The following is a 21355-nucleotide window of genomic DNA, read 5'->3' as shown; positions in this document are numbered from 1 at the left end:
ATCTGCTGTGTGCTGGGCTCTGTACAAAGACACAAAGAAGCCAAAGACAGTCCTTATCTCAAGTAGGGGATGATCCGATGCTGGAGAACTTGAAAACCTCCAGGAAGGAAAATGGGCAGCTGTGGGGCAGGCTTGGAGGGGAGGCAGACGAGGGACTGGCAGGGAGGTGGGAGAGGAGCAGAGATCTGAAGGAAGCCAGAGAGCCCTGGACAAGTCCCTACTTAACCCCTCCATTGCTTTGCTCTCGGCACTCGGAAGAGACACAGAACTGAATCTAAGGTGGCTGGTGAGGGCTTAAAAAGGAATCCATGTATCTGGACTCGAGTACTAATGTGGATGGTCATCCCGATCCCCTTTTTCTACCAGAAAAGTGCATTTTCTGCTCAGACCCAACTCTTTGTCTGTTGAAACTGCTGTGATGAGATGCAGCCCCTGCGTAGTCCTGAGATTTGCGACCCCCTCGAGGCCTCCTCTTGCTAGGAGCCCCCGCCGGCCTCTGCTCCCAGTTTACGTCACTTCTTGGACCATGTTCTCGTGGGCTGCGTGTTTCCTCTTTTCTCAGAATTGTAACTTACCTCCTTACCGCCCGCCTCTCTGGGCCCAGCGCCCCTGTTTGCTGGTCCAGAGCCTCATCTTCAGTCGACTGACGGATGCGAGAATCTTGCCCAGAGTCCGTTTGTCCTCCTGACTAGCCAGATCAATGGACCTCAGATGACAGCCAGACAGACGGGATCCTGTGATTCATGGCGAGACCTTTAAAGACCTGGTTGGAGGAAGGAGGATTAAACTCTCACTGAACACAGCATCCCTGGAGTCACGGCGCCATCTTGCAAGCCCTTGTTTGAGAAGCTGTCCGTGGAACCTTCCCCTCCTCCTCCTCGGCACAGGGCAGCACATCTACCTTTCAGTATTGCTTCTTGTCTCATAAAGACAAAATTCTCAGGACAAAACCAGCTTTAAATTCTGAAGCAATTTCTTTTCACGAGATGAATCTCATCCAAAATAGATGTGCAGAACTTCCCGAAAACCTTCCCAGGCGAGTCTTGTGGCTCCATCCTTTCATTCCTCACTTACCAGGAACATCCCGTGACAGGACTGAGCATGGGAACTGAAGAACCCTTCCAGCCTTCAGACCAGCACCCATTTGCCTTTCTGGCCATTTGGCATTTGGCCAAGCTGATGGGCCCCCTCTCAGAATCATGGTTTCCACGCTCAATTTCAGGTAGAGGTTTATGGGCATCTGTATTCCCATCCAAATCTGCAAACTAGCAGAAACACATCCATAGATCCAGGTGAAGAATCCCACAGAGCCAGCAATGGAAGATTGGGGCCTGCGGCAAAAGGACAGAAAGGCAGGCTGACAACCCAGCCAAACTTCGGTCATTCAGCCACTCCTATATGACTGCCAAATCTGGCTGGGTTGCCAGCCTGCCTTTCCGTCCTTTTGCTAACTACTATCCACAAGGCAAAGATCCAGGACTATTCTGGACCTTCAGGCTCATAGCTCAAGAGCTGGCTGGGGCTCCAACCTCTCCCCAGTCCCCCCAATCTGGTGTCCAAGGCCTGGCCACTCCACCTCTGCATCACCGCATCCTCATCCCATGCAAATAGTGGCCGGCGGTCTGTCTGCTTCAGGTCTCACATTCTAGTCCCTCCTCCATTCAGCCACTGAAAGTGGCTTTTCTAGACTTGTTCTCGCCCCTTTATGATCCCCCCACCCCTTCCAATCTCCTTGCACCCTGTTCCAATATGTACTCTTCTGACCCTTGAACAAGACCCTCCCATCTCACCTCTAGGCCTTCTCTGGCTGCTGCTCCTCACGGGTGGAATTTTCTGCCTCTAGACAGACCACCTCAGCTTCCCTTAAACTTCAACCAAAAAAGGACCATGTAGATGGTGAGCTCCTTGTGGGCAGGGGCAGACTTTGGGCTCCTTTTCTATTCCCAGGGCCTTTTATGTTGATGACCTCAGCTATGTACACTCAATAATAAGACTCAAGATAAACCTGGGTTCTCTTTACTCCCCCGCTCCAGAAGGGACGACAAATGGGAAGGAGACACACTTAAGACACTCCCCTCTCCCACTTTTTGGATGGAAAGTGATCAGCTGCCATCCACAAGAAGCCCGTTACCCTCTATAATCTTATATGTTGGAATAATCCCTTTTATTCCCACCATAAGAATTTTGAGAGGCTGGTTTCTATGGAAATGGAAACTTCTCCCCACAATTTGTGAATAATTTGTTTAGCCTTCAAATAGCTCACCCAAGTGAATCCAAACAGGCTCTTGTATTTGATCACCACTTAACGTTAAGCCTCGAGTTTAAACAAGTTCAAATGACTGAGCATAAAATAAAATGGCGGGCTGTTTGTTGAGGCCACTGTTTCCCAGGGCCGGCTTTCTGAAAACTAGCCACCACTCTCCCAACAAAACTGAGTTCGGCTACTTCTTAGATTGCAGCAAAGGGCAGAAAGAAAAATGAGGACTTTCATGAAAATACATTTTGTTGCTGTACTATGTAACAAATAAAGCCACTTGGAAATCAATTTTTTGAATTCACACACAAAAAGTTTTCTTGTTCTGAGAAAAACATTTAATGAGCAAAAAAAGTTTACATTTGCTTATAAAAAAAGAACTTTTAGATCTTGTCATAAACATTGTTTGGTTTGAAAAGAATTTTTTCTGAAAACTCATTATACTGGCAAAAAGGCTAAATTAGCATACATGTAATATAAGAAATGATCATTGGCCAGAACACGGCCTTTAAGGCTTCCCCCTATTTACAAAACATGAAATCATAAAAATATTCAACATTTACAAATTTTTGCGTAACTAGAAAAAATACTTTCTCAAAAATTTCTCCCCTTATTTTTTTCACTTGGGGCAATTCTATTATCTTGATGGGTCGCCAAGTGTCATTGTCTTAAAATTGCTGCTTTTCTTCTTTTTTACAAAATGAGCACCTATATTTCTCCTTGATTCCATTTAGGCTTTAATGTTCTTCATGAGTTTTGGGTTGATATTGCTCTATTCGGAAGAAAAAACACAAAAAGATCACATATAAATCTTACCATTCCCGATTAAGATCAATAATTTTTAAAACATGATAGCAGTGTCCCGTCATCTATCACAGTACAACCCAATTTCCTATTACAATATGCCCCCCCCTCAGCATCAGAAAACATTCATTTTAGTGTCCTTTTTCAAATCAATTGACTAAAAGGGAAAATCTGCAAGACAATCAATCATGGATTGACCTATTAAATTAATAATATAAATGAGCTATCCCTGGTACACCTTCATAGAATTTTGGAAACAGTCTGTTTCCAATGTTAAAATTAAAAAGCACTGTTAAGACATACAACACTGGGTCAAAATGTTCTACTTATCACAAAGTTCAACGTCCTGATTTTTAGTTCTGACCAATTTCCCAAATTCTGAGACCAATTTAAGAATTTGGTTTCCCTTTGCTTGAATCCTGTTGCCACTAGCGATGCACTGAGCTCTACAAGAGACCACAGGCTCTTGGAACGTCCCCGCCATGGCACAGACCCCATGGGCAGTTCTTACGTAATTCAAAGGTTCCAATGAACCTTTGGACCAATGAACCAAAGGAACCAATGAACAATGAAAAGTTCCATGAAGGACTGGGGGAGATTGTTGCCTGAGAACCATCACTAAGATTAGTTGCTCAGTGACAATTTTTTTCCCTTTAGAGGCAAATGTATTAAATTAGGATATGGCTATAATATAATCAGTATACGAAATACCCAGAGAAATTATGAAATAGTATTAAAAACTCCTAACTACTAGTACTTAACCAAAAATAAATTAATTCTTGGGATATTTGAATAGAGGTTTCCTCTGAATATCTGGGAAATGAGGTGCTTCTCTGTTAGTATAATAGTTAAAATTAAGTGTTGTTTTTTTCTTTTAATCTAGTGCTTTTTAAAGGAGTAAATTAGTTGTAGACAAAGTTAGGCACGCTTCTATCCCAAGACTGAACTATTTTATCTATTCTGGCTGACATGTATGTTATCAGCATGGAATGAGGTCAACATTGGAGTGGAAAAAAAGGATTCTTTTCCCCTCCTTGAGTGTCTCTCTCTCTCACACCCACCCACCCTATGTGGCTCACTATAGAGTCTAGAGAAATGATTTTGGTATAATTTCATGAGAACTAAACAACTATTCTCCTTTGAGATACTGAGCAAAAATGCAACATTATCTTACCTGCTTAGAGCTTGTAGTTAACACTTCAGTCTGCTTGAGAGTGCACTTTCTTCTAAAACGAAGTGTTCTTTCCTGCGAGTTAGTATCATTACATTTCTGAGTCTGGCTTGTGCTACGTTTTAACAGCATACTTCTTTCTCTCAGCAAAGTAGGCTCAGACTGAGTGTTTTTTGCTGAGGTTAAAATCACTTTGAATGCCTTGTCTGGCACTTGACCAACTTTTACAAAATGACCTTCTTGAATGCTGTTGGTTGGTTCTTTGATGTTAGCTATCCTTGAATTTCCTCTTTTATTTTCTAAGAAGGCAAAATCAATCTGTTTCCCGTTTGGGGCTTTTCCTGTTGTGGTCTTTGCATCATTGAATGAATCCTTTTTGTTAAGATTAGCAGATTTTTGCAAATCGGTGTCACTTCTATTTCTAAGCCTGGTTCTTAAAGATGTTCGATCTATCCCTTTATTTGGGAAAATCTGAGCAACGTTTTCTTTTTCATCTTTCCCTGCTGATTCTTTTACTTCTTTATTGTTCTTATTTGTAAGTCTGGGCCTTCTGGGAACCAGATCTTTAGTTACAATTTGATCTTTCAGGATCTTCTCCATTTTTTCCTGATTCGCCTCAGTGTCAGTCATCTCAGTTACATTATGCAAGCTATTATTATACAGTTCTTGATCAGCTTTATTCCTGTTTCTAGTTTTATGAGGATCAAGTCCTCCCACTCGGAGATTTAGTTTCTTTCCCAGGTTTTTCTGTGAAAGCGTCTTTTTGTCATCTTCTTCAACTAATACAACCTCTGTGGCACTAGGTAAACGACAAGATTCTTGTGGCCCAATTTTGTTTCTGCTTCTACCTAGAGTTTCTTGAGGTATCAATGAATTTTTAAGCATTCTAGAGGAAGTATTTATGGATTTCTCGGCATCTTTTTCTGATGTTGATACAGGATTTTCATTTAGTCCTACAGTCTCCATCTTACTTTTATTTCTAGACCTTAAAGACATCCCCCCACTTCCTGTTGTATCATTTAAATTCTTCTGGCCTTTCCCAGGGTTCTTTTCATCCTTTGGGTCAAGTTTTTCAGGGGCAACACTTTTAACAGTTCTAGGGCGTAAAGGCACCTTGTCTTCATTTACTGGGCTCTCTTTCAAAATATTTTTCTCTGGAAAATTTTTCCTAGGCATCTTTTCATTGTTTTCTACACTCAAAATCTTTGTCAAATAGCTTAGTTCTGTATCTTTTTTTTTACTCTGTGATCTTAATGACATCATTGTTTCATTAATCAAGTTCTCCTGGAAGCTCTTTACAGGCTTATTTATCTCTGTGTCTCTAGATGAATCTATAGATCCTTCTGATTCCTTATCCATTTTACTTTTTTTTTTTGTTATTCCTTTACTTGGACCTGTATTTTTTGACTTGTCCTGGAAGGCCTTCCCTTCACCAGGTTTTTCATAATCTTCTGTATGAGGTTTACCTGCTTCAGTAGGCAATGAATCAGGTTCTTGTGATTCCTTAGTAGCCTCAATTCTGGTTTTGGTTCTTAAAAATGTAGTATTCCATTGGGCCTGTAACCCCTTCACTTTCTTTCCCTTATTCTCTATGCATGATATATCTGTTGTTTTTGATTCTTGCTTTTCCTCAGAAGCTTTATCCTTATTTCTACTTCTGGTTCTTAAAGCTACCTTATCTTCATTTACACCTGCATATTTTTCATTTTTTGTGGGTGATTCACTTGATAAGCTATCATATTCATTAATTTCTATAACACTAATATTTCTGTTTCTAGATTCCACGAGTATTCTCTGTCCTTTTAACTTTTCTGGCAAACTTTTGACAGACTCCTTTTCTTCATCTGTGTAGGTTTTATCTGAATCAGGAGCCAAATCACCAAAATTTAGCATTTCCTTATTTTTCTTTCTAGATCTCAAAGATATTCCACTACCCGTAATTTGTGCTTTCAATTTCTCCTCCTTTAATACCACCTTCATAGGCTTCTTTTCATCTCTCCCTGTGTGGGATATAATATCACTAAGAGAACTACTAGGCTCTTGCCATTCTGTATCTACTTTATTTCTGTTTCTAGATCTTAAAGCACCCATAATTCCTCTTTCTTCACCATTTTCACTAGATAAAGTCTCTATTTCACTCCCCAGAGGACCAGTTTCTTGTAATTCCTTAGTGGTTTTGTTCCTGCTGCTAAATCTTGGAGGGACATTAGGTTTCCTTGGCAATCTCTTACCAAGCTTCATTTCATCATCTGTGTATGATACATCTGATTCACATGGTGAATCTTTATTTGTTTTTTTAGATCTTAATGTGCTTGCCCTCCCTTCATTCAGGGCTGCATCTTTTAATCTCACCCTTAAATTCTTCCTTGGTGAATTATTTTCAGAGTTCTCCAGATCTGACATATCTGATGAACTAGAACTTTGTGTTTCTTTACTGGCTTGATTTCTTCTTGGTTGGAAAGGTGCCATTCTTTCCATATTCCCACTCATGTCCCCAGATTTTCCACGTAAACCCTCCAGTGTTTCCTTCTTTTCCTCCTCTGAGGGCTTAACCTCAGAACTCTGGGTCAAACTACTGGATTGCTCAACTTTCTCCTTCACGTTTTCCTCCCAGGGGGTCTTCACAGTCTTTTCACTATTCTTTAAGTGGACCCTTGTTGAACGAAGCAAATGCACTGATCCTTCTGGTTCTTTACCAGATTTGATTTTGCTTCTGGATCTTAAGGTTATTGTTCTTTGATTCTCAATGATACCTTTAACTTTATCTTGAATATGTGGCAGAAATTTCTCCTTTTCTTTCTCAGGGAATATGTCATTTGTCACATTAGACAAATCTCTTTCAGTTTCAGAGATATAGTCTGAAATTAAAAAACGGTCATATAAAAACAATGTAATTACATACACAGATATAAAAGGGCTCTTTCATTCTTCATTTAGAGGTCTAGTCATGATCACCTAAGTATATTTCTTTTTGGAATGAGATCCTCTTAAATCTCTGGGACTAAGTTTTATTTAGTCTAATTTTTCAAAACAATATATATTGATATTGATTTTGCATTGATCAAAATGGGCTTTCTATTTGAGTTTTAAAGTTCCACCTTCATTTTTACCAACCATTCATTCCTTACTTCCAAAACAAAGCAAAAACCCTCAAACAATGGAAGAGTTAAGATAGGTGCTAAGGAAATAAAATAGCCTATCTGAAAATATTCCCACATCAGTTCTACCAATTTTACTCAAACCTATTAAAAATAAATACTTTTACTTACCACTTTCACAAGGATTAAAGCAAATTTGCCTTTGGCACTGCTCCACTGATTTATCCTAAAAGGATTTAAAAAAGTCTTTTAAGATACATTTGCAAACCTAGCAAATCTCTAGCTCAAATAAACTCAGAATTCATAAAACTCTCTTGCCAATTCAGGGAAATATAATTTTGATTTATTTTTAAAGATATATTTTAAAGATGCTACACAATTACTTTGTTATTCTGGATAATGTTCATTGCTATTCAAGTATATAAAGAAAGGAATTCTGTTTTTTACAAAGAAATACATAACAGACTTTTATTACTAATAAAACCCAACTATCCTGATTTCTAACTCAAGAAGCTTCTATGATCAAAACAAAAGTTGGCTTCTACATTGTTGGAAAAGTCTCCAGATCGATGCCCAGAATCATTATCAGAGTCCTTATCATATGCAAGAACTAAAATCAAAGGCGCTGCACTGGAAAGGGTAACCAATTTCCCACCACTATAGTTTCCTCCCTCTATTCACATTAAACATCTGGCCTCCAACTGGGGAACAAAAAGGCCTTCAATAACCCAACCACCTGATGAATTGAAACTAGTCCTCTTTTAATAATCATTACTATTGGTCTTTAATGTTTTCTTCTGGAGCAAAATAAAAATCTAGTTTTCTGAATGAAAATTCTTCCAATATTTAATAATTAACTAATAACTTGGGTCTTTAGTTATTCACTTCAAGCCACTCCTGATATTTTGAAATTGGACCTTAAGTCTTCCAATGTATTTTTTAAAAGCCAAGTTCATTCTATTGTTAGCATAAATAGAAAAATTAATATAGTAATTATCATTTAGTGGTCAGAACTGAACAAGCTCTTACCTTCAAGTCTCTACTGATTCTTATAAGACATTTAATGTTAAACTGCAATATATAATATAGATGTGTATACATAAAAATGCATATGCAAATTATACTGAAATTGCCCATTAAAAATTTTTTTTTTTACCTTGCTTTCATTGTAGTCGCAGTTTACTTCAGAAGAGGATTCTTTTGATTTAGGGTTTGCTCTGCAGATATCCTCTTCTCCCACTAATTTATTCTTTCTTGGTGGTTTCAATGATTTACTGGCAATAACTCCTCTAACTACCCGAGTTGGGACTTCCGGTAGTAGCTCTGGTGTTTTTTCTATTGTTTGACTTTCTTGATTTGAAACACTGACATCTTTTATTGCTGGTCTTCTGAGTGTCTCTATTTCATATAATATTTCTGAGACTACTGAATCTCTATCAGTTATTTCTTTTGGATAATTCTGCCTAAGAGTGTGTGTGCTGGATATATTATTTTTTGAAGTCTCCATAAATACTGCAACATTTGTAAAATTTTTTTCTATTTCTCCCTTTTCTTTAGGGGTCTGCATCAATCTCTTGATGCCGGTCAGATCTTCAACTGACCCTCCCTTTTCTTTAGGGGTCTGCATCAACCTCTTGATGCCGGTCAGATCTTCGACTGACCCTCCCTTTTCTTTAGGGGTCTGCATCAACCTCTTGATGCCAGTCAGATCTTCAACTGATCCTCCCTTTTCTTTAGGGGTCTGCATCAACCTCTTGATGCCAGTCAGATCTTCGACTGATCCTCCCTTTTGTTTAGGGGTCTGCATCAATCTCTTGATGCCGGTCAGATCTTCGACTGATCCTCCCTTTTGTTTAGGGGTCTGCATCAATCTCTTGATGCCGGTCAGATCTTCAACTGGCTCTCCCTTTTGTTTAGGGGTCCTCATCAATCTCTTGATGCCTGTCAGATCTTCAACTGACCCTCCCTTTTGTTTAGGGGTCCTCATCAACCTCTTGATGCCTGTCAGATCTTCAACTGACCCTCCCTTTTCTTTAGGGGTCTGCATTAACCTCTTGATGCCGGTCAGATTTTCGACTGACCCTCCCTTTTCTTTAGGGGTCTGCATCAATCTCTTGATGCCTGTCAGATCTTCAACTGACCCTCCCTTTTCTTTAGGGGTCTGCATTAACCTCTTGATGCCGGTCAGATCTTCGACTGACCCTCCCTTTTCTTTAGGGGTCTGCATCAATCTCTTGATGCCAGTCAGATCTTCAACTGGCCCTCCCTTTTCTTTAGGGGTCCTCATCAACTTCTTGATGCAGGTCAGATCTTCGACTGACCCTCCCTTTTGTTTAGGGGTCCTCATTAACCTCTTGATGCCTGTCAAATCTTCAACTGGATCTCCCTTTTCTTTAGGGGTCTGCATTAACCTCTTGATGCCGGTCAGATCTTCGTCTGGTTCTCCCTTTTCATTAGGGGTCTGCATTAACCTCTTGATGCCGGTCAGATCTTCGTCTGGTTCTCCCTTTTCATTAGGGGTCTGCATTAACCTCTTGATGCCGGTCAGATCTTCGTCTGGTTCTCCCTTTTCATTAGGGGTCTGCATTAACCTCTTGATGCCGGTCAGATCTTCGTCTGGCTCTCCCTTTTCTTCAGGGGTCTGCAACTTCTTGAGGCCTGTTAAGTCTTCAACTAGTTTTATCTTTCCCTTACGGATCCTCATAAGTTTCTTAAGAGCAAGGTTTTCTCCTATCTTTTTCTTTTCTTTAGAGGTCCTGCTAGGTTTTCCTAGGCCTGTCACATCTTCTACTTGTTCTGAAGCTTTAGTTTTTTTAATCTTCTTAATACCCACTGAGTCTTCTACCACTTCTCTCTTTTCTTTAGAAGATCTCATAGTCAACTTCTTGCCACTTTCTTTCCTATCTTCCACTAGTTCTTCCTTTTCTTTAGGAGTTTTAATCAGAACCTTGATCTCTGTCAGATTCTCTACTGATTCAACCTTCTGTTCTGGTTTCATCATAGTGGTCTTACTGACTTGATCTTTAACTGGTTCTACCACTTGTTTTGGAGTAGTCATAAGATCTGTCAGATCTCTTGCTATCTTTTCCTTAGGAGTATCCACACATCTCCTGAGGCCTCCTGGATCTTTGGCTGTCTTTGGCATTTGCCTGACATTTACATTTTGGTTGTTTTTCTGACTTTCTACTGGCTCTTTCTCCTTCGGAGTCTTCATCAGTCTCTCATAACTGACTTTGTCTTCTCTGGGTTCTACCTTATCCTTTGGGGTTCTCATCAGCCTCTTGACTGCTGTCAGAGGCTCGACAGGTTCACATTTTCTCTTAGGAGTCTTTATAAACTCCTTGATGCTGCCAATGTCTTCTGTCTCCATTTGTTGCTTTATTGCCATAGGCTTCTTCTGGATGTCAGCATCTATTGCAGAGCATACTTGTTTTGATATTCTAAGCTTTTCGTCTATTCTATCTTCTGTTAGTATTGGAGTAGTCATGAGCTCTCTGATGCCAGTTAGGTCTTCTATTGGCCCTTTTTCCTTTGGGGTTCTTTCTGGTTTCTTCATGCTGCTTAACTCATGTTGCTGGCTAGTGATTGCTACAGTTCCTTGGGCATCTGAGCTCGAATACTGTTTTTGCAATGAAGTTCTTGTATGTTTTTGGATGTCAATGACAAATGGCTCTTTAATTTTGAATGATGCTGTGATTCCTACCTGAGGTACCATTTTTGGTTTTTGATTTTTTAGGTTATTGGCTGAATTTTCTTTAACTTTTTCTTCTATGTTTGGTGTTCCTGGAAATCTATCTTCAAATCTGCTGACTCTTGATGCCACTGGTGTTTTGGGATGATCCTCAACAAGGGCTCCCTCCCCTTGTGCAGCACTTTCTGAATTTCTGTTAAGATATGGTGTTGGTCCCACTTCTTTTGGTGTGCAAGTCTTAAGCCTTTTTGTACTGGGTGTTAATTTTTTATGGTCTACATCCACTTCTGGAGGTAGAGTCTCCATTATTTCATCACCTCTGATTTCAGAGATCTCCTTTGGGGTCTTAATTATTTCATCATCTCCCATTGAATGTCGATTTCTTGGGGAACGGCGGCATGGAATGATCTGGCCAGATGTCTGCTTGGCTTTGTCTTGAGTATTGGATATTACTTTCTCTGCTGTAATAAATACAAATATGTTATATTTATGAAGCAATATGCTTTGCCCCTTATCAATCTATTCTTTATGACAAAGAATTTAAGAACTACCATTCCCCCAACTTTTTTTGTATTCATGTTTTCCTGAATATTAATATACATCTAAGATGCAAATCTGTGTGGATATGTTGCATTATATGTAAATACATTAAATACAGAAAGCACATAAAAGAGAACAATGAGAAATTGGGAAATGGACAATCAGGAGTTTGTGTTTTATCCTAGAGGACCCAGAGATTCTTGGGCATAGCTATGGGTTAGATTTGCAAACTTGAAGACTGTGGAGAGGAGTGATCTATCTTAAACAGTCAAGGCTTAGAGGTGCAATTAGGGCCTAAAAGTAGTGTGGAACACAAGATGGGTAAAAAAAGGGATGGATAATCCTTGGAGATCTGAATAGGCAAGACTTGGCAACTGATTATTGGTCTGGGGTAAGAGTGAAAAGTCGAAGATTTTTTTCTGTAGTTGTTGAATATAGCTATAAAAAAATGGCTTATGATGGTTAAAATGTATGTTTATAGAGTAAGAATTCTCCCATGTGAATGTGTAATGTAATTTTGATTCATTTTAATCAAAAGTCCACAATTGCCCTTCTGTGGCATGGAAGGGGCTGTGTTCAACGTGGGAAGACAATGGGCCTGTATCAGTAAAATCCCAGCAGCAGCTACTGGTCTGGCAACTACAAAGTAAAACTGAAATCAGTGACTTGTCATCCAAAGATTCCCAGAAGAAAAAAAAGGAAAACCAACCCAGTTTGTCAGAAGTGGATACCAGAGCTTCATCTGAAGAAGTGTGTGCTAATTTAGCCTTTTCTCCAGATAAAAGTTGTGGAGTTGGACTCTCAGGACATACATTTGCGGTTTTTTGTTTCTCACTCATAGGAGTTCTAAACATTTCATCAAGTCCTACAACACAGGAAATAAGTGATGATAGTATTAATATAATATGTATTGATAAACAGGTGTGGAATATGTGTGTGCGAAGTCATGTCACCCTCTTCCAAGAAAAGAGAAGACAAGGCAACAGACATATCCCTCCCCCTAATAAGGAGATCTCTTCTCAAGTTCACTTGGTCTTATTTCTGGCTCCCTTCCACTATTTTCAGTTCTTCTCTTCTGATTCTGGCCAGTCTGCCTGCTGCTTTTTGTCCCACCGAATCACAAAATTTTCTTCCTTTGAGCACACACAAGATTATAAATCTACTCTTTTTTCTCTCCCCACCAACCACCTCCCCCCTCCCCCCACCCCTTTCCTCTTTGCACTACCCATTATGCTCCACTGATGGCTCCAATGAGCCATTCCACCAGAGAAGGCCCCTTCTTCAGGGCATCTAGATCCAATCCTTGTCTGTGGCAGAACTAAGATACCAATTGTGGTCATGAACCCAGAAAGAAGGCATGTTCTCCTTCTGCTCCTAGGAGCCTGGGAACAAACTCATAATTCCTCTTAAAAAAATGTACTATATATACATGTCAAATGGTCAAAATATTCTCGTGTGTGTTTTTACCTGTTAAATCCTCATTCATATCCACCTTAGAATTTAAAACCAAGTTGTTAAACACCCTATAGGGCTGTGCAGGTGCCATCACTTTTTCAGTGTGAGCTTTCCCAATCACTATGGTGCAGGGAGAGTTGGCATGGCCTGTGCTAAAGTGATTCTGAGCTTGGTTTGCTGGCTTCTGCGAAAATAAAAATAAAAATGATCCAAAATGATATCTAGGAATAGTGTAGGGTATATTATAGACGACATGCACATGTAAAAAGGCTCTCTCAATTTCTCTAATGTACCTTTGGGGTTAAACATCTCTTCTGTTTTTTTATTCTTCTTCTCTCAAGACCATGTTTTACAACAACTTCTCCTTGTGATTTTTTAGTACCCAATTTCACCACATCAGCCCACGATTGTACAACTGTTAAGAAAAGTAACAAAAAATTAAAAGAACCACATCACCGAGTAAGTTATTTTACCTACTTTTGTATTTAAGTATTTCACATAGAAAGACAAAATCCAATCAACAAAAACAAAAGTTTAAAAAAGAAACTTCTCACAAGCAGCTTTAGATTCTATTGGAAGGCAGGGAACAAAACGTGTTCCAAATCACCTCATTTCCCCCACAAATCCAATGCTTTTCTAAATCTTCTTAATACTTTTGAGGATCTTATACCCTCTTTCTCCATCTCCTCTTATTTAATAAGTACATATAGGCAGTTTTCTATGGGATTAGCATCTTTGGAGCCATATTTACTTACCCATCTCCCCTTGCCCCACGGCCCTGCACACACTGAATCTAGCCACATACACTGGGCCTTCACAATCTCCGATTTCTGGTCCTTGTTCTTGGTGTATATATATATATTGCAAGCTCTTTGAAGCCAGGGCCTGCCTATTCCACAATGTTTGATACAGCCCCTATTCATATAAAAACCTTTTCCATCTTAGAATCAATATTGTTCAAGGCAGCCCAGGCTGAAGCCGCCTGGCTCTGCTCAATCCACTGAGCCACCTACCTAGCTGTCCCCCCTCCCCCCTTTTGTAATGATTTAAAATTCCTGCTCCAATACTAACCCATGAGATTGGCTTCTGACGCACCACTTCTCCTCTTGGCAAAAATCGTCTGCAGAGCCTCATGCTGACTTCTTCTTCCTGAGGAGCTTCTCCTGCTTGTCTTCCGGGGCTGGCTTCCAACAACGGGTGTGGACTTTGCCTTCGTAGTTGGCAAGCAGGATGGAGATCTGGCCTCCTTTGGGGCCGTGGTCGTTGGCTTAGGAGACAACTGGTCCAGTGAGGCTTTTGGCTCCAGATGGCCAGCAGAGGAGGAAGCTTCTTTTTCTGATGTGAGCTGATGGACATGACAGTTTGTACACACCCGCATTACAAGGTAGGCTGGGCTTCCCAAGCATACTCACCAAATATGCCCAACCCTCCAGGTGGACTGTGCTTTGAATGCCGTCCAGACCCTCTCTTGGGAGCAGTGAGACACGAGGTCAGCCACCCTTGAGATGGCTCTCTTTCAGCCTTCAAGTTCTGTGCTTTCTCTTTAGGTTGGAAGTGAAAAAAGAAAACGCTTCCTTGCCTGCCTAGTCATGAGCACTAGCCAAAGGTGCCAGAAAGCTGAGCCTCAGAAAGCAAGTGGCATGCTGTGCTAAAGAGATTCTGGGGCTCAGGTGCCCCAAGGGCCCCCCGGAAGTCATGCTGGAGGATGAGCACTGTGGCATCAACAATTTTCTGTCATTACTCAGAATAATCAAAATGGCCAGCAAAGTGAATACCATCACCCAGTGGCAGCAGCCCACAGGGTAGGTCTTACAAAAAAAGGGGAAGAACAAAATGAGTGTTGCTAGTAAAAAGGTACACGTGTTTGTTTCTATAACAGCACCCGCAGCTCTGGTAAGTAAGGAGTGTATATCACTTTACTATAGAATAATAACAAGTGCCCCAAGTCGAATTCTATGCCTCTGATCACTTCCAAATCAGCCCTCACACTTTTAAGGTAAGCAGATAGCCTACAATGCACATCCCGTAACAGTAAGTAAAATTATGTGTGTCAGCTTCCCCAGTCCCCCCCAAATTTCCTAACAGACTCACACATAATCCAGCTGGGATATTCTCTGAACCACTACTGTATGAAAAATCACCTGTTTTTTAAATCTATTTATTTTAAAGTATTTTTTCCTCAAGATTACCAGTTGAGTCACACCTATTTCCATGTTATTCATTTTAATCCCCCATGATGCTTTAATGATAAATAACTAAGCTTCAACTTTGTTGGGTACGGAATAGGAAAATGCAAATTTAAATGATTCGGATCGTGTCTAAAATAGCATTACCTTAATTATTGATTTTCTCAGGACAGTCCTCCCAAGGGATGTTCTTCTTAGTCCTGGGGTTTCTCCTCTTTTAAGAGGTGTATTGGGAGGCAAGTTTTCATCAAACAACTCAGGCCTTAGATGGACTCCAAAAGAAACTCTCCTCCTTTTAGCAGAGGATTCTTCACTTTCACTGACATTATCTTAAAAGACAAAAACATATATGCTTTTATATATACAAGTATTCATATGCATTTTTCTATTTAATACTTAACTTTTAATACACTGAGTGCAAGAAAGGGACTCAGTGTGACACACACTTAGAGCTTTCTATAACAAAATTGGGGAGGGAGGGATGGAGCTCAAGGATCATCTACTCAAAGACAGAACTCTCCCTTCTTTCTCTCCTGAAGAGAAATGTTTTGAGTACCTGTATAGTCTGACTTTGAACCCCCCCACCCCCCCCTTGCTGAAAGCAGTTAAAAGATGCTGAGGGGGACTAGGAGAGCTTTAAGAGTCTGCAGGACCCAGCCTGGATGAGCTATGGAAGACAGCTTGGGTCTTGACCCCGTTTTTGGGAGGGAAGGAAGTGTCAGGCACCAACTGCACTTAAACTAAATAAATATATCTTATTTCAAAATCCTTAAGAAACTAGATTTCTCTAGCTTGAATCTAAACTTACTCATTTCTGAAGAAGAGTCTTCAAAATCACTGATATCAAACTGACTAATATCAGGTGACACAGAAGCTATCTGAGCTGCTTCACCACCACCTGATTTGTTATAAGTAGACAAAAAAATATTATCATTTTTAGCTTCCTTAGGGACTACTAACTTAGGAAGAAAAAAGGATGGCTTTTTTTTATACATATGAACAAAAACATTGAGATAATTCTGTAGTTCTGACACTTTCTCAATATCATTTCTCTTTTTGAAATAGGTGGAGTAGTAGGTAAGAGGTACAAGGGGAAGAGAGACCCTGGATGCTCTTGTTTCTGACACACCTTCAAAATAGAGTTCATCTTGAATTTTCTTTAATATTTGGTCTGAATTAGAAGCTCTCTTTGGATTAAGTTGGGTATCAGCACTCTTATTTCCCTTTGGGCTTCCTTTCTTTTGGGCCAGATTCGTGGTTTCGCTTCCACCGTTAGGGTCACTCTGTTTGAGAACAAGCTTCTCAGCAGGTGTGGTCTTGGTAGCCATTGCAGCCTCCTTATCATTTCCCAAGGGGCTGGCCTCGGGTTTCTTGGTTTGGGAACGGAGCGTGTACAGAGTCTGGGGGCTCTGGGCCTCTTGCAAGGGGGACCCCTCACAGGTACCACTCACGGACTTCTGCTTGTCCTTCCCACTTCCTGTTTTACTTTTTCTCTTCCCTGATGTCTTAACAGGTGTCAACAGTGATTGACTCTTCCGCCTTTTGGCTCTTGGGCTCTTGTGCTCTTGTGTTTGGGCTGACTCAGCTCCCTTGGCCGAAGAAGAGCCCTTAGAGGCCCCTTCTTCTTTGGAGAGGGCCGCCACCGCCTCTTGCCCTTTCTGCTGGGGCTCCTGCCAATTCTGGCTGATTCGGACAACCTCACTCCTCCGGATAGGTTTGGACCGGGGTAAATGGAGGAGCTCCGTTTCCCACTCTCTGCCACTCATACTGACCTGGATGGGTTCTGATTTTCGATTAAGGTGGTCACCTATTTGCTGGCACTTAGAGTTTAATTCTTCTCTCATCAGGCCAAAAAGTTGCTTAAAAGGAGAATTGGTGTTCTTTTTGCTCTTCCCTGGATGTTCAGGTGTTGAAACTTGGCTCACATCACCTTCACTGCTACCTGTGGCACTTTCTTTCAGCTCTTTGCTTTCTAAAGTTGGAGTTTTCCCAGGACGATGGTCTCCCATATTATTTGAAGCATCCTGGTTTTTAGATTTATTTGCAATTATTTTTGCTTCTAGAGATTGTAGCAGTGAGAATTGCCTGGAAATGTTTTCTTCAGTGTATTTTGCATGAATATTTTTGAATACTTGGACAGTTCTCCTTTGGTACTGGTCTATATTTAAAAAACATACAACCAAGAGAAGGTTTGAAAACAATTTCTTGGAATATTCATTAACTTAGTAAGTAACAAGCTTGTCTATTTAAAAAAAATATCCCCCCACTCCACTTCTTTCTCCTCCTAACTACTGATGTAGTCTTGTTTTCCCAAACCAGTTGGCTCATGTCTAACATGCATAGACACAGCCAAAGAAATTATTGTTATACTGAGATCTCTCTTTGTATTGCTCATCTCACACAATGCACGCATTTATATATCTATATATACATCAAATTCATAATGATGTATATTCTTAATGTAAATAAGATTTCTCTAGTAAATTTTATTATCTAGCTTTTTAAGGGGAAAAAAATAAAATCTTAACTGTTGAGGGGACCCTAATTCACCACTAGTCTAAAAAACAAAAACCATGTTAAACCCTAATTATAGTGCCTTTCTCCCAAACCAAGTCTTTCCCTATAGGACTGACTGTCAATGGCACACGAGCACTCTCTACAGGCATGCTCCCTCCCCAACCCCTGTCCATTACTAGAAAGGCAGAGGGGGGCTTGATGGAGCTGTGCCTGAGACCATTTCCCACTATTACCCACTCCCCTTCTCTGCCTTGCAAGCAGTCTCTAAAAGGTTCACCATCACTGCTATAGGAGATGGTATATACACTAATGTGCTTTTATAAAGTAGATTGATTTTGCTCCTTTCCCCCATTATCTTTATAGCTGGGTCAACATGTCATAGACCTGTTTAAGGTACTACAAAATAATTTGATCTATTTTTTCCTTTTATTCATAGTTTCAGTTCTAATCTTGTTAAAAGCAAGGTTCTGACGTGTGTGTGCATGTGTGCACATGTGTGTGTATCTCCCCCCCATAGCCAGATTTGGCCAGACACCCTCCCACCCCCTTCCCTTAACACACAAGAGTTACTGACCAGAAATCAGAGTGGAGATACTACTGCTTCGAGATTGTGTTGGCGTCACCTATAAATATTACAGGCACGAATGAATAATTGACAGAGTTGTGACCAAAGTAAAAACTCCATTTAAAGATATCCCAAGGCCCCTAGTATCAATGGTTATTTCCGTGATAAAATTAACAACCAATAATATTTTGGTAAACTTTGTTCAGTAGAAACCAAATCTACTCTGGCCTCTTTGTATAAAGTTAGCTGTTCTTTCCTTGTACTGTGACAGTTAGGAAACACTACAAAAACTCTAAAGCACATGAAAATGAAACCGTATTTTGAACCTGAACTTGGTAACATGCATTCTGGTCCCAGGGCTTAAAGCATGCATCAATTCTACGATAACTAGGTGTGGCCTTTAAAGTGAACCAGAAAACGGGATCAGTCAAAGCCGGAATTTCTCTTACAAAGAGAGGTCACACTCATGAATGAATTCCGTTCCCAAAGTTAACCGTCACACCGGCAGAAGGACTGGTAAACAGGGAACACGACATCGTTTCACTCTACCTCTTTGCTTTTTGGTTCTGAAGGTTTTATCGGAGTGTTTTCACTGGCAGAGCCACTTCCATATTCAAACCTGAGGAGGGAAGAGGGTTTAAGAGACTTGACTCATCTACGCCAGGGGCTGGCTTCTGCAGTAACAATATAAAATCCGCCTCCTCTAAAGCTAGCTCATTATTCCACGGGCTTCCTTCTCTCTTCTAGAATTCCCCATGTGGAACTCCTGAGCCTGATGCATGTCATCAAAGCTTGGAGGGTTTCTCCAAGCCAGAGGTGGCAGTTAGCTGAGCCCAGGAGCAGCCCTGGCCCTGGTGGGGGTTGGCCGGCCCGAAAGATGCTTAGAAAACGGAGCCGCAAGGAAGCCCAGGGCAGGCTGGCCGGGCAGCTACGGTGGGTCAGGGGGTGCTCACTTCCAAAGGGGACAGGAAAGCTTTCTCCCCCGCACAGTGGGGTTTAGGGCTTTGGAAGGTCAAGGGCAGGAACAGCAACGCTAACTACTGCTTTGAGATCTCCGAATTCGGGGTCTAGATCCTTCTAGCTCAAAAAGGGAGAGATTCAGTCCTGAGGGGGTCAGAAGGGGATGAGACGGGCCTGCGCCAATAGCTGTGGCTTGTCTCACGGGGCCTGGATCTACCAAATCAACACTGAAAGCCAAGCAAGACGACAGAACTCTCATCCTGGGCCGGCTGTCGACCCGTCTCAGGGCTCTGAGAGCCAAAGCCTCCTGATGGTCCTGTGCAAGGGCAGCTCCGCTCTAGCAGGGGTCACTGTTTCCCCTACTGCGCTGCCGCCCGTCCCATCCCGCACCCTCCCACAAACAGGCAGTGTGTGCCCGAGGTCTGGCCAACGGCACCTACCTGAAAGAGCGGTCAACGATAGTAATGACGTCTCCATGAACTAGCTTCGTGGGACGAGCAAAAGTAACTCCATTTAGGCGGGTTGGGTTGACGGAGTTTAAATTAATGAGCACAGCCTGAAACGAGAGGGTTGGCGTGAGCTGAGGGCTCCGCCCACCAGCATGAAACTTACAAGCAACACAGCGAGGAAACTGACTTGTCCCGTGTCATACTTGCCTCCTTCAGCTGCTGATCAAACTCAATCTTACACTGCTGCTTGGACACTACCGGAAGCTGGATCCGGATATCGCATTCGGCCCCCCTAATCCAAGAGGATTTCGAGAACAAGGGGTTACTCCAGACGCTCGCTTCCCTGCCCTGGCCACACTCAAACCTTCTAAGCTAGCTCTCCTGTCCTGCCAGGCGCTGCGCTGCCCTCCAAGGGAACCTTCGGGGCAGCATAAGCCGAGCCCCATCAATCACCTGCCACGGACCGAACAACAGTGGGGAACCTCCCTCTCCGGGGTCTCCCCCAGACCGCCAGCTACAGCCCTAGACCGAAAGTCGCTGTCCTGCCCCCCCCAACACCGCCGTCTCCCCTGCTCTCTAAGACTTCAGACTGAGCAGGTGTGATCACGGAGCGCCCCCCCAACAGAGGCTCATTGAACGGCGCCGCCTGACACACAACGCTAGCGGGGGGGGGGGGGGCCTCCCCACAGCCCCTAGACAGAAGCCGGGCGCTCCATCCCCCCCCCCTCCCCCCGCGTTCATTCCCGGCGCCGCACTAGGGCTAGCCTTCCCGGCGGGGGTCCTCACCTTCCCAACAAGCAGGTAGCCTGCTGCAGGGGGTAGCGAAAGCCTTCGATGCCGGTCCTCTTAATAATCACAACGAACCCCAGGGGCGTCATATCCGCGCTGAGGTAAAAGCCTGCAATACGCGCCGCACGGCTTGGACCCGGCCGAGCTCAGCCCTCGCCCCAGGCACAGCGCCCAGTCTCGGCTCAAGGGACTGACGGCCGGGGACCCCACTCAGGGAGGAGTTCCGGACGTCACACAGGAGCCACCACGCCGTCACAATGCGGGAAGCGCCTTGGACAGGCAGGAGGAACACAGGGACGGAGGGAGGATGGACACGCGGGGAGGCCCGGGGGGAAGCACGCCGATCCGACCCACGGGGCCAGGGCGCAAAGCCCGGGAGAGGGCCCGGGGGGACACACGGACCTCGGGGGACGGCCAGGGGAAATGCAGACAGCTGGGGGTAGGGGGGGGGCACGGAGGAAGACCAGCCGCCCGAGGGGGCCACACGGTCCCCTGGGTACGCAGTGCCAGAGGCGGGGTCCAGCCAGCCGGCCACGCCGCCCTTCACTTACCCTCTCTCCTCTTCTGGTCCTGGTTCGGGGAGGGGCGGTCACCGCGGCCCCTCGGACCCCAGCTCTTAAGCTAATCTGTCAGTGAACCCACCCCACTAGCCCAGCAGCCTTCCCCAACCGAATCACTCAGGGCGCGCTGAGCCCAGGGTGTCTCTCCGCCCCCTGTGTCCCGCGCAAAACAGGATCCCTCCGCGCTCCCACCTGGGACCACCCCCCGTTCCCAGTACTCCAGCGGGGTCCTGCATTCTGGGCCTCCTCTGCACCTGAGGAATGGGGTCAGGGCTGGAGGGTCAGAATTTAGCCCGGCCTTCCTCGCCCCCACCTC

General features: G+C 42.9%; 1 protein-coding gene across 2 annotated transcripts; it reads right to left on the bottom strand.

Annotated features, from left to right (window-relative positions):
• Positions 1–2604: 2604 nt before the first annotated feature.
• On the bottom strand, positions 2605–21160 carry MKI67 (marker of proliferation Ki-67). 2 transcript variants are annotated; one of them, XM_016427583.2, is made up of 16 exons: positions 21031–21160; positions 20477–20588; positions 19898–19982; positions 19682–19797; positions 18831–18900; positions 18291–18339; positions 16329–17357; positions 15347–15528; positions 14085–14358; positions 13307–13428; positions 13026–13197; positions 12268–12423; positions 8484–11479; positions 7499–7553; positions 4233–7087; positions 2605–3026 (listed from the first exon to the last, which is right to left on the bottom strand). In XM_016427583.2, the coding sequence occupies exons 2-16, from the start codon at positions 20566–20568 to the stop codon at positions 2985–2987; spliced, it is 8295 nt and encodes a 2764-aa protein (XP_016283069.2). In that variant the 5' UTR covers positions 20569–20588; positions 21031–21160; the 3' UTR covers positions 2605–2984. The 2 variants fall into 2 exon arrangements, with proteins under 2 accessions (XP_016283069.2, XP_056651059.1); XM_056795081.1 differs by lacking the exons at positions 16329–17357; positions 18291–18339; positions 18831–18900; ... (2 more) ...; positions 20477–20588; positions 21031–21160 and adding an exon at positions 16008–16235.
• Between the last annotated feature and the right edge of the window lie 195 nt (positions 21161–21355).

This window comes from Monodelphis domestica, chromosome 1 (assembly GCF_027887165.1).
Source record: "Monodelphis domestica isolate mMonDom1 chromosome 1, mMonDom1.pri, whole genome shotgun sequence".
NCBI lineage: Eukaryota > Metazoa > Chordata > Mammalia > Didelphimorphia > Didelphidae > Monodelphis > Monodelphis domestica.
Note: the sequence above shows the minus strand (reverse complement) of the source record. Positions and strands in the feature narration are given on the sequence as shown.

Excerpts from the sequence above, each read along its gene's own strand:
- MKI67 (XM_016427583.2), bottom strand. The coding sequence starts at position 20,568 with ATGACGCCCCTGGGGTTCGTTGTGATTATTAAGAGGACCGGCATCGAA. Across the intron at positions 12,424-13,025 it reads TATGAATGAGGATTTAACAG|GACTTGATGAAATGTTTAGA; the intron begins GTAAAAACACAC and ends CCTGTGTTGTAG. Across the intron at positions 11,480-12,267 it reads ATCCACTTCTGACAAACTGG|CAGAGAAAGTAATATCCAAT; the intron begins GTTGGTTTTCCT and ends TATTTATTACAG.